This window comes from Oncorhynchus clarkii, chromosome 5 (genome assembly GCF_045791955.1).
Source record: "Oncorhynchus clarkii lewisi isolate Uvic-CL-2024 chromosome 5, UVic_Ocla_1.0, whole genome shotgun sequence".
Classification (NCBI taxonomy): domain Eukaryota; kingdom Metazoa; phylum Chordata; class Actinopteri; order Salmoniformes; family Salmonidae; genus Oncorhynchus; species Oncorhynchus clarkii.
In genome coordinates this window covers 81064933-81078465 of record NC_092151.1, presented here as the reverse complement: position 1 = coordinate 81078465, position 13533 = coordinate 81064933, and the positions used below count along the sequence as shown (strand labels likewise).

The window sequence follows — 13533 nt, the reverse complement described above, 5'->3', positions numbered from 1 at the left end:
TGCATATCCCTCTCTCTCTCCCCCTTCTATCTGCATCTCTCTCTCTCCCCCTTCTATCTGCATATCTCTCTCTCTCCCCCTTCTATCTGCATATCCCTCTCTCTCCCCCTTCTATCTGCATATCTCTCTCTCCCCCCCTTCTATCTGCATATCCCTCTCTCTCCCCCTTCTATCTGCATATCCCTCTCTCTCCCCCTTCTATCTGCATATCTCTCTCTCTCCCCCTTCTATCTGCATATCCCTCTCTCTCCCCCTTCTATCTGCATATCCCTCTCTCTCCCCCTTCTATCTGCACATCTCTCTCCCCCCCTTCTATCTGCATATATCTCTCTCTCTCCCCCTTCTATCTGCATATCTCTCTCTCCCTCTCCCTCTCCCTCTCCCTCTCCCATCTCTCTCTCTCTCTCCCCCTTCTATCTCTCTCTCTCCCCCCTTCTATCTCTCTCTCCCTCTCCCTCTCCCTCTTCTATCTGCATCTCTCTCCCCCCCTTCTATCTCTCTCTCTCTCTCTCCCCATTATATCTCTCTCTCTCCCCCCCTTCTATCTCTCTCTCCCCCTTCAATCTCTCTCTCTCCCCCTTCTCTCTCTCTCCCCCTTCTATCTCTCTCTCTCTCTCTCCCCCCTTCTATCTGTCTCTCCCTCTCCCTCTTCTATTCTGTATCTCTCTCTCCCGCCTACTATTTGTATCTCTCTCTCTCTCACTCCCTCTCCCCCTTCTATCTCTCGCTCTCCCTCCTTCTATTTGTATCTCTCTCTCTCTCTCTCCCACTCCCCCTTTAATCTCTCTCTCTCTCTCTCTCTCTCTCACTCCCTCTCCCCTTCTATCTCTCTCTCCCTCTCCCTCTTCTATCTGTATCTCTCTCTCTCCCCCCTCCTATTTGTATCTCTCTCTCTCCCTCTCCCCCTCTCTCTCCCTCTCCCTATCTCTCTCTCTCCCCCCTTCTATCTCTCTCTCTCCCCATTCTCTCTCTCTCTCCCCCCTTCTATCTCTCTCTCCCCCCTTCTCTCTCTCTCTCCCCCTTCTATCTCTCTCTCTCTCTCTCTCCCCCCTTCTATCTGTCTCTCCCTCTCCCTCTTCTATTCTGTATCTCTCTCTCTCCCGCCTTCTATTTGTATCTCTCTCTCTAACTCTCCCCCTTCTATCTCTTTCTCTCTCTCTCTCTCCCTCCCTCCTTCTATTTGTATCTCTCTCTCTCTCCCTCTCCCCCTTTTATCTCTCTCTCTCTCTCTCACTCCCTCTCCCCCTTCTATCTCGCGTGATCCCGTCCTAGTGATAGATGGGGTTGGATCACGCTAGGGAGGACAGTAAAGGTATGCAGAGAAATACAGAAACAATGTACACTTGATTTAGAGTGGAAAGAGGACACACAGTATTTCAAGTGTACTCTACCGTCAACTGTGTCTAACTGTTTGCCGTGTGGTTTTCGACGTGTCCTTGCAGCTCTGAGAGAGATCATGTCAGTGGAAGTATAACTGTGATGATGCGGAAACAAGGCAGAGAGGCAGGGGTATCATGGTGGGCAATGTGCCGTGTAAATGCCAAGAGCAGAGCGTGAAAGACAAATCTCCATACAGACACACGGCCGCACACACACACATACCACACACACACAGTATATACACACAGTCATATCCACACACACACACATACCACAAACACACACATACCACACACACACACAGTATATACACACAGTCATATCCACACACACACACACATACCACACACACACACAGTATATACACACAGTCATATCCACACACACACACATACCACACACACACACACAGTATATACACACAGTCATATCCACACACACACACATACCACAAACACACACATACCACACACACACACAGTATATACACACAGTCATATCCACACACACACACATACCACAAACACACACATACCACACACACACACAGTATATACACACAGTCATATCCACACACACACACATACCACACACACACACATACCACACACACACACATACCACACACACACACATACCACACACACACATACCACAAACACACACACATACCACACACACACATACCACACACAAACACAGTCACATCCACACAGAAGAACTGGATTTTATTCCTGATTTATAGCTTTTCTATTATGGGTATACATTTTCCTTAATAGAATCCTGTAGACAGTTCCACTGTTTCTATTTTTTGCTGTCTCACTCACTCATGCTCCCTCCATCATTTGACAATAGGGTTTTGAGGCGGAGGTGGTGAAATGGTAATAAATAAGGTGTAGACGTGTAGCCTGATCTCCTCCTTCCCTTCCCTCCTCTCCTCCACTTCCCTCCTCTCCTCTCCTGTCTTTGTTGCCCCCATTAGCTGGCTTTTAACTAGAGTTTCAGGGCTCAGACATGTCTAGCTGTCACCTAATCACCCCCAACAACCACCTCTACCCAGCTACTGTTCCCTTACCCTCCTCCATCACCACAATGCACCTCTACCCAGTTACTGTTCCCTTACCCTCCTCCATCACTATAGTGTACCTCTACCCAGCTACTGTTCCCTTACCCTCCTCCATCACTACAATGTACCTATACCCAGCTACTGTTCCAAAGCCCTTAGAGCGGTAGTGGAGGGGCAGGTAGAGGCTATCTCTCCCCATACCTCTACTCTATCCTTCCTATTTCCCCTGCACCTCTACACCTAATCCCATTTACCTCTATCTCCTTACTAAACCCCAGATCTGACTCCATCACTACTTCCCTTTTAAATATCCCTACCTCCCTCTCATTTTGCTACATTCACATTAACATCTGCTAACCATGGGTATGTGACCAACAAAATTTGATTTGATTTGATATCCTCATAGTGAATTAATGATCTGATGGGAATTGATTAAGAGATTAGTACACATTAAAACTGCCTACGGGCAGACTTGAGGACCATTGAATTCGATCACCATCTCAGCTCTTGGGAACACAGACATCGATGGAAGACAGAGGAAGACTTTGCTATGCTTCATAGGTTTCAATTGAAACAGGCCCCAGCTGCCCATACAGAAGGTCCCAGGGGGGAGCTCAATGACATTTTGAAATGGACCCACAAATTGCTAAGTCCACCCCTGATAGATGACATCCAATCAACACCCTCCCCAGGACACATTCAGGACCCACTGAGACAGACTGTGGCCACTGGACTGAGAGGAATCTAATTTCCATCCCCAAACTTCCTCCTCTCTTCTGGATGCACAAACAGTATTTGACATTTTTTTATTACTTTGAGCATTTGATTCAGCCTGTCTGAAGGAGCACCAGATATGCAGGGTTTGTACTTTCATAGTCAAGTGTTGCTAAAATATTTAAAGATTTAAAATACTGTTTGAACCCAGGTCTGGGAGAGGCTGGACTGTGCTAATGCTAATGTTAATCAGATGATAAATATTCATGCTGGCTGGTTTAATTAACATCATAACATTAGGTTGTGTGAGTGCGCTTGACATGTTTTCATCCAGGCCACTTCCCAGACCGCCAATCTCCTCACTCTGCCAACTAAGGTCACTGACTCCACTGCGCATGCTCACACACACACACACACACACACACACACACACACACACACACACACACATAGACACACTGAACAACTGAATCTTTATGAATTTTTACACACCAATCTCAGAGCATGTTTTTGTTTTCTATGTTGGTTGAGCTTGATGGTACTTTATTTCATCCCTACTCGAGAGGAGATATGAGGGCACTTAGGAGACCCAGGACCAGCTGGAGCTCAGGCTCCATCTCCCTCTGGGTGTCTGTAATGGTGAGCCAGCCAGGAGAAGCCACACACACACATCCACTGTATCCTGTTGTTGGCACATCAGACTTGATCAAAGAAGCTTATACCTGACACTCCAAATGATAATTACCAGCATGTCTTTGTTTTTGTTTCATCACAGAATAAACAGCTTACAAATGATGCAATTAATTTTGAGTGACAACAGCTGTGGTGCAGGTCCCCATAGACAAATGGACTGCTACCTCACAGAGAAGCTTCCTTTAATTCTCACCTTTTCCAAGATGGCTGTCAAAGGAAACTAGAGGAGAGTGATGACCCTTAAACCCTTTCATAAAGTCTCACAAAGCTCTATAAAAACAAAGAGGGGTTCTTTTGGAACTCAAATATTTACCCATAGAGAAGCAGACGGCTGCCTTATAAAGAATCTATCATGTTCACCTTTTCCAAGATGGCTGATAAAGGAGACTACGCCACTGGGATGACCCAACCACATGTCTCAGTCTCACAAAGCTCATACAAACAAAGGCAGATTATTTTGGAACACTGCATGCTGTTTTTAGATATCCATCCCTGATGGGAGAAGACGCTTGGCCCAGTTTGTGGAGAGGACAAGTTTGTAATGCAAGATTTATTTAGAGAGTGAAAAGAGAGAGGAAACCATAATGAATGAGTTCCCATTGATTCTCTCGCCTCACCTTTTACATCAGGAGCAGAGATGGGAGTCGCTCCAGTTGGACTAACTAAGAGAGAGAGGGATGAGACAGAAAGAGAGATGGGGAAGGGGAGAGAGAAAGAGATGAGAGAGGGGACTGAGCAAGAGAGTAGCTCCAGTTGTACTAGGGGGAAGAGAGGGGTGAAAGAGAAAGAGAGAGAAAGAGAAAGCGAAGAGAAAGAGGGAGAGAGAGAGAGAGAGAAAGAGAAAGAGAGAGAGAAAGAGAAAAAGAAAGAGGGAGAGATAGAAAGAGAAAGAGAAAGAGAAAGAGGGAGAGAGGGAGAAAGAAAGAAAAAGTGATATAGAAATGTATATGATTTATGTTTAAGGTAGTGACTAAAGTATTCCACCCTGAAACGTATGATGAATTAGAATTATGAGACTAGAATTCTCTAATGTGTGTGCATAGGACAAGTTAAGACTTTACAATTTAGCAATGTAAGTGAGACAGTGTGTGAGTAGGAAAAGAGGAACTGTCAACAGACAACTTGTGACAGACAACTTGTGACCACTGTGAAAATGATAACAGGAAGGAGGTCTCCCCACCCAGGGAGGGGAGAAACCTTTAGGCTTGCAGTGGATTATGTAACATGTTGTAGGATATGATAAGCAATGTGTGTTGGAGTAGACTTGTAAATAGCATTGACAGTGTTAGAGAAGATGAGGGGCATAATATAAGGGGAATGATATATGGTATAACTAAATGTAACTTATAAAAGGCTATGTGCTTGTATGATTTTCAGAGCTCTCTGAATAAAGAACTAACCTTTTGCAGAAATTCTGGGACTTTGTCAAATTATTCTATTAACCGGGGCCTTACAACCCCTGGGGAATTGGTCAAAGTATATAGTGAGATTTGAGTTAATATCATTGGAACTAGAAATTCTCGTGATAGAAAGAGAAAGAGGGAGAGAGAGAGAAAGAAAGAGAGAGAGAGTGAGAGAGAGAGAGAGAGAGAGAGAGAGATGGAAAGAGAGAGCGAGATGTTCACTAATGTTCACTAATGTTTCCATTGTTTATTTCCCTTTTGTTTATTGTCTATTCCATTTGCTTTGGCAATGTAAACATATGTTTCCCATGCCAATAAAGCCCTTTGAATTGAATTTAACCGTATTGAGAGAGAAAGAGAGCGAGAGAGAGAGAAAGGGGAAGAGGGACAGCAACTTTAACTATTTGCACATCATTACAATATATATAGACATAATAAGACATTTGAAATGTCTCTATTATTTTGGAACTTGTGGGGGTGTAATGTTTACTCTTCACTTTTTACTGTTTATTTCACTTTTGTTTATCCATTTCACTTGCTTTGGCAATGTAAACATATGTTTCCCATGCCAATAAAGTCACTTGAATTAAATTGAATTGAGAGAAAGAGAGAGGGTGGGGGGGTGGGGGGTTGCTTCAGTTAGAGAGGACTAACAAACTAACTAACATCCTTTAATCTGAGGAAACTCCACACCTGATTACCTCCCCTGATTGGCTGTCGGATGCTCTGGCCTACATCGCTGAAGGACAATGTGTTTAAAAATGTGTTTTCCTCTTTCTACCTATTTTCCTTTCACAATGAATGGCAAATACAGCATCTTGATTGAGGATGGAGTCAGTCGCCTCTTGATAAGGTAGCAGAAATGTTTCATGAGTGAATGTCCTGTGAGCTTTTATACGCTAGTCTGTTTATATTTGCAATACATTGCGTACCCTCCAGACGTATGATGTCCACACACACACAAATACATACACACACACACACACCTAGGGTTGCAAAGCTACCAGTAGTTTACCAAAGATACCAGTAGCTTCTGTCATCTTGGTAATTAACAGAAAATCTATGGCAATCTATTGTAACTTTGGTAATTTATACTTGAATAACTTTTTTAAATTATTATTCATATATAGTATACATGTTTTATATCTGTGTCCATATTTTCCATGGGATTCTAGTAGATAGACCATATGGTTCAACAGAAAATAGCCTAATTAATGAAAAAAGCATCTAATCATTATTTTAAATGAACTCTGCAACTTTTCCAAATATTCACATTTTTTTAACAACTGCCACCAGACTGATGTCAAAACATCAAATTGCCAACAAATACATAGGAAAATACAGAAATGTGGGTGGGGAAAAATCTAAACGATATGTCATGCTGAAACCCTCATATTAAACACCAATGGTATTCACTAAGTTGCTGGTTTATATTTAGGATCATGTTTTACAGCTTTGTCATTCTATTATTTACTTAAAAATCATCAGATTTAATTATTTCATTTATTTTACTTGACAAGGCCACACAAAGGTAGTGGTGTGGTTTTCAAATAAGCCCGTGGGCTTCCAACCACACCTAGACAACATTTCTTTGTTTGATTAGCACTTGTTTTCTTTGGTGCAAATAAATAATACCTTTTTTTATTATAATAATAATAATAATTAATGGACCAGAGATCATTACAGACGCCTGTGATAATCTGAAGTACTCAAAACTGCCACTAGATGTCTTATGATATATTACAAAAAATCCCTGAAAGATACTCCACACACACCATACCACACCACACCCACATACCTGTCCTGGCAGAGCGGTTCCGGCCTTCCTGTCTGCGTGTGTGGATACAGCTCTCCTGGGACTTCATGTGATGAGAGACCAGGGCACAGTCTGGATGGATAGCCTCCACCTGGGGTGCAAGAAGGATGAGGGAGAGGGAGAGGGAGAGGGAGTTTATTTAGCTATGAAAAGGCACAGAACTTCAAATGCAGGAAAAGTTGTCACGCTTCACATTACACATTTGAAGTGTTTTATTTTGTTCTTTACTGGGACTACACGTGCCACCGTATAACATTGTCCCTTTACACACACTGTACTATTATTACATTATTCAACAAGGAGAGTAAGACACTCATTATCACCCTCCCTCCTGTCCTATTTGTAGGCCACTAAAACTACTCACAGCAAAACAGCATCTTCCTTTGAAACACCCCTTATTTACCCACATTATAGAGGCAGTCTGCTGCAGATGCACTTTGGGTTATGGCTTTGTTCACGCCACACACACACACACACACACACACACACACACACACACACACACACACACACACACACACACACACACACACACACACACACACACACACACACACACACCTCAGCTGGGTCTTTGCTGCTGCACCTAACAGCATTAGGAGAAGGTGTGAGCTCTCCAGAGACTGACAGTATCTATAATTAACCCCCTCAGTAAGGCTTAAAAATGGGCGCTTCTCGCTATCTAGCTTCTGTAGCTTTTTCTACAACTACATACCTGCCAGCCGTCTCTCCTTTCACTTTGCACAGACAGGATAACACTGACAGCTGGGTTTGGGCATGTGAGGAGGATAACAGAGCAATAGTGGGTTATTATGGGAATGTAATGGGAAGCTTGAGATGCACCCTACAACAGAAGTACCTACCAATTAGCAGTGTAGAGAAATACTATAACTCTACATCCTCATCGTATCACATTCCCTTCTTCAGCTGCATGGCTAATGCATGTAGGAAAAATGAATAAAATAAAATAACCTACACTTTACTAGCTTTGCAATCACCATCCAGATGTGCTCTCTTGATGTGCCCTCTCTGCATGTTCTATATCATCTACTTCTATGTTCAGACTGTTCCCCCTTACAAGCCCCTCACTAAGCAGGCAGCAGCACTGTGTAGTATATAGCCAGCTGTAGGTAAACCTCAGTTATTACTGTACACCAGCTGGCTCCCCCCTGCCTCCTCTTCACTTTCATATCAAAGTCACTGGGAGAAGGGAAGTGGGGTCCAGGGTTGAAAGCCAAGAAATTATTCTAGAAAACTCCAACTCAGCTCCTGTCTGAGAGGTAGCTTGAGGCTCGAGAACACAGGGTTTTGGACAGTTTGAGGACACTAACACAGCAAGAGAACACAGGGTTTTGGACAGTTTGAGGACACTAACACAGCAAGAGAGCACAGGGTTTTGGACAGTTTGAGGACACTAACACAGCAAGAGAAGCATCAAGCCTCTAAAAACAGAAACAGAGGTATGACTGTGTGTGTGTGTGTGTGTGTGTGTGTGTGTGTGTGTGTGTGTGTGTGTGTGTGTGTGTGTGTGTGTGTGTGTGTGTGTGTGTGTGTGTGTGTGTGTGTGTGTGTGTGTGTGTGTATGTGTGTGTGTGTGTGTGCGTGAATGCTACACGTGTATGCTGTTTTGGTAGTGGACATTTCTCTGCTTTAGGCATTCACTCGTGTGTAAGAGCTCTGCTATGAGAAGAGGATGAGAAACACAGTTGAGATTCTCCAATGTGAGTTGAGCTAAACTGACAAAAACTGACATTAAAAAAACTGTTCTTAAGTAACTGCAGACAAACAAGGAGTAAAGGTTAAACTTCCACCCTCTACTCTCCTGTCTGTGCTGGTTTCTCTACTGTGAGAATAAAACCTCTGAAAAGCTGCCGGACGTTACTGAAAAAAACCTAAGATGTGTGTGTGTGTGTGTGTGCATGTGTGTGTGTATGCGTGCGTGCGTGCGTGCGTGTGTGTGTCTGACATTATCCCAAGAAAAGGGTCACACACTCTGCTCAGAGTAAATGTTGCTGGTGAGAGTGAGAGGAATGGTGAAATGGCCTTTTCTTCTATATATGATCATTTTGAAGCCGACGGCCACTTTGTGAAGCCTCCTTCCCCATAGTTTAAGTACTAAACATATATTTCACATGATAACTCACCACAAAGAAAAGTCTATGTCATTAAATGACTAAATGTGTCTAGTTTAAATTCCGAATCACCAGAAAGAGAAATTGCTCTCATAAAAATACTCAAATGTATCTAGTTTACATTCTAAATCAGCAAACAGAAAAATATGTCATAAAAATGCCAATACAACCATGACACACAATGCTATAAAGCATGTTTCCTTCCCTCATATTTATCATATCATATTTTACATCTGCCACCAGATCTGACTGCAGGTCTCTGGGCGCTACAACGGCAGCAGGCAATAAACCAGTCATAATAGAACACAATATAACACCCCATTGACCAGCCACTGTTCAAATCCTCTGAGCCTCTTTGTCTTCCTGGTCAATCTACTACTCTCCTTCATGTCCATGTAGCCTACATCTAAAGACAAAATGACAGCATTCAACTAGCATTCAACTACTTTACTACATTTTACACAGGAAAGGCTACAGTAACAAACAAAGCTTGATAAAACCTCAACCTCTCTTTTTGCCTCCATCCATGTAATAACGCAGGGGCAGTCTAGTTACATTAGTGTAAATGGAGGAGAAACTCCAGTTCTCTGTTTGAGATGGTCTGCCAATGCTGTTGAGTTGGCACCAATGATGTATGTACAGCATGTCTATGGTGCAGGACTGGCTCCAGAACCAATCAGTTGGAAGGGCATTTGATTTCCATGTTTTTTTCATGAGACCTTCTATGTGTGCACTCGCTGCACGATAAAAGAAGATAGAACCGCTGGGCATCAAGGGACACAGCTTCAATCTAATGAGCAGTCATTCTGACTGGAACATTCCAACAGTGTAATTAATAGGTTTCATATATGCTATCGCTAAAATAATAATTTGGTTGTGTTTATGAAGGTGTTTTTTTTATAACAAAATCATTTTCATTCGTTTATGTTACTGTATGATATATGTAAAAACAAACAAACAAAAATAATTCAAGTGTCCAATCAATTGTATTCGTGGAGTGCCTTTGTTACAACTATGAAACAGAAAGCCAATGTGTTGGAACGTGGTAACAGCAGGGTGTGGAGTTGTCACGCTATATTCTCCAACGATACGAAACGATACGGACTCAGTCAAATATCATCATGGGCACTCCTGATGCCACATCATGGCAGCGAGTGTTTGGCTTCAGAGTGTGTGTGTGTGTGTGTGTGTGTGTGTGTGTGTGTGTGTGTGTGTGTGTGTCCATGAAAAACACATCTGTTTAATCCATTAATCCACTACCCCATGGCACAATGGCAGACAGACAGACAGCACCCCAGTGTGTGTGTGCACGTGTGTTTGTGAATGGGCGAGCATGTGACCAGAAGCAACCTTTTCTCTTAAACCCGCCTCTCCCTCCCTAACGATCATAATGGTACCTGTTTATGCCACAGTGGTTCTATTTTAATTCAATAGTAGTTTAAAACATGCCATTAAGTCAATAGTAGTGTTGTTAACCATTCTATTAACATAGGGCAGCAGTAGCTCCGGGCCAAAGACCTTCACCATTCTCCCATTCTCCTCTCTCACCTCACATACATGAATATAGATAACAATCTAACTGTCTATCCCACTAATAGGCTATTGTGCACATTAGCTTTGTGGACATTGGAGTTGGCGTTAATTCCATTTAATTCAGGAAATGTTCCTCAAGATAAAACTTCAGCCATACCTATAGAATGACAAACACACTCAGAAAGAAAGGTACCGGTACAAACGCTTGTCACTGTAGTTGTACCGTGTAAGGCGAGGCTTCTCAAACCCGGTCCTGGGGCCCCCCCCCCTGGGTGCACATTTTGTTTTTTGCTCTAGCACTACACATCAAGCATTGATTATTTGAATCAGTTGTGTAGTGCTATGGCAAAAACAAAACTTGCACCCAAGGTAGGCCCCAGGACCGAGTTTAGGAATGACAGATCTATAACTCACATTTCTACGTTCATTTGGTGGGTCACCCAAAAATGTACATATTGCAGCTTTAAAGTATGAACTGCAAGGGTACAATTATGCACCTATAACTAATGGTAGAGATAGAAACAAAGGAGAAAGGGAAGCGCTGCTAAGGTACACAATAGATTTTGGTGGACAGAAGATGCTCTTTGGCAAAAGGGGTAAATTGGTCATCAAAAAGAAAGGAGGACCAAGGCACTCTTCATATAATTAACTCAAATGCATTTATTTTTATGGCATGATAAATGGATTCAAACTTTTACAACTCAGACTTGCTTCAGCTGCATGGCCTTCATCATGGGGCATTTTAATTCATTATATGAAGAGTGCCTTGGTCCTCCTTTCTTTTAGATGTAATATCTTCATTTGAATAGTTTCTCACAGCATTAAAATAATCCTGCATGTGAATTATTATGTGGATTATAATTAATGGGGATTTTTGTAGAGGTTGATACATTTCTTGTTAAGATAAATCAAGTCTTCAATTTTAAAGTGTAAATTACAAACTTTAAAATACTTTTTAAACCTTGAATTCACTATAACACAGCGTGATCCTTTCTCAAAGGAAATTAACCTAAGAGTAGCCAGCAGAAGCATGGGGCTATGATGATGACAAGTCGGAGGACAATGATGAAATCTAGCCTGGATAGGAAAAATGTCAGTGTAGCAGCCTATAAGGACATCCAGTCCCAAACTTTTTATGTAATGTCTTTAGCCTGGAAAAATAATGTTTACTTTAGATAATGCATAGGCTATAGCATTACATAAGGCATGTCATTTTAATTGATGATTAGATAGATTGGGGTAGTAAAAGACAAGTCAAAATAATGTTTTTGTTATGAAAGCATCCACTTACCGTTTCCCACACAGTCAGATGCAGCCATATAGCATATAACGCGCGTATCCATTTCAACGATGACGTTTTAGTGAGTAACATTGTCCTTTGGAATGTACCCTTTTCTTTCTAGAACAAATGGTTCAAATAATAGTAAATTGTATTGACATAACCCTAAATAAGTATCGTATTTTTTTTTTTTAACTAGTATTGTCTGATGCTCTTCCACATTAAGCTATTAACCACATATTTTGCATTTGCCTGGACGACTGGAGGTCATCTTTTCTTGTCGCCGCTATTCAGAAGTTGGGCGGGTTTCTGCAGCGCAGGTATGGCTTGGCAAGACTTCATTCACCATGCATGTACAAGAGACAGGACTCGACTGAGCGAATAAGGTGCGCGCCTCTTCCTCAAACGCCAGCTCGAGCGGACTGCGCAGCGCAGACACGCACTCTCGGTATAGCAGATGTGCTTGTCCCATAGGCGAAATTGTCATGGGGGATATTCAGAACAGGTTGATTCGTCCCTCACCCTCAATAATTTATCAAATAAAATAAAAATATGTTGGTTCGGGGCCCCCTGGAGGTCAGGGGCCATCCAGATAGCATGAACACGTCATAAGCAATGGAAAAATGGGGGAGAGGAAATTAGCATTAACGGTCAACTTTGTTCGCGAAAAACGGTATAACTTCTTCTCTTTCTCAATTATCTAACAAACATGGGGTGTGCCTTTGGTGGTTCATCATGTGTCATTCTGGTTATGCGTGTTGCGACCGACGTAGCTATTTCATTAGCTATGCTAGCCACTGTAGCTAGCTACTAACTCTTCCACTATGTATTGGTGTCATTTCATAGGGCTTGTTTTTGGATGGAAGCTGTAGAGATCGGTAAGAAATGGCACTTCTGTAGCCAAATATCTTATTCATCAAATATCTTATTCATCCATTTTTTTAAGCATGGAAAAATGTCATGGAAAAATGTGAAGAATAGCATGCGATGACCTATAAAACAGCACATGTTTCTCTCTGCCCAATAGCAATATGTGTAGAATTGCAGGAAATTAGCTTTGAAGCAGCAAAACTTTATCTCTGCCCCATGGCAAAATGTGTAGTATTGTAGGAAATTTGCTTTAAAACTGCAACATTTTATATCAGACTCAAGGCAAAATGTGTAGAATAGCAATATAAAACTGTATGTTTCTCTCTGCCCTATGGCAAAATGTGTTGAAGTTAGCTGTTTTCCAAAAACTAAATTTTTATTTTTTGGGGGGTTAGGAGGCCTTCCACTTATCCTTCAACGTATACTGTCTTTTCAAAATACCCCTCCATATACCACTCAAGAGAGGCATAATAAGTTATGTCAAACTGTGTAGAATTGCAGGAAAACGATGCAAGAGTATAGAATGAATCACCAAATTTTTTGGGGTATGAGTTAATAGAATACAAACTCTTAAAAGTGAGATTTTCACTGGGCAGATCTTCACTGGACAGCTCCGCCATTTCATGGTGGGAAAAATTCTAATAGTC

At 42.1% G+C, this 13533-nt stretch overlaps 1 protein-coding gene across 1 annotated transcript in view; it reads right to left on the bottom strand.

Annotated features, from left to right (window-relative positions):
• Nucleotides 1-12156, bottom strand: part of LOC139410245 (pituitary adenylate cyclase-activating polypeptide type I receptor-like) — a 58757-nt gene extending 46601 nt beyond the window's left edge. Inside the window, exons 1-2 of the mRNA XM_071155719.1 lie at nucleotides 12029-12156; nucleotides 7055-7163 (exon numbers count right to left, since the gene is read on the bottom strand). Of these exons, the coding sequence (XP_071011820.1) occupies nucleotides 7055-7163; nucleotides 12029-12109 (190 nt within the window). The 5' untranslated portion in view covers nucleotides 12110-12156. The remainder of the gene's footprint in view (nucleotides 1-7054; nucleotides 7164-12028) is intronic.
• Nucleotides 12157-13533: the final 1377 nt, after the last annotated feature.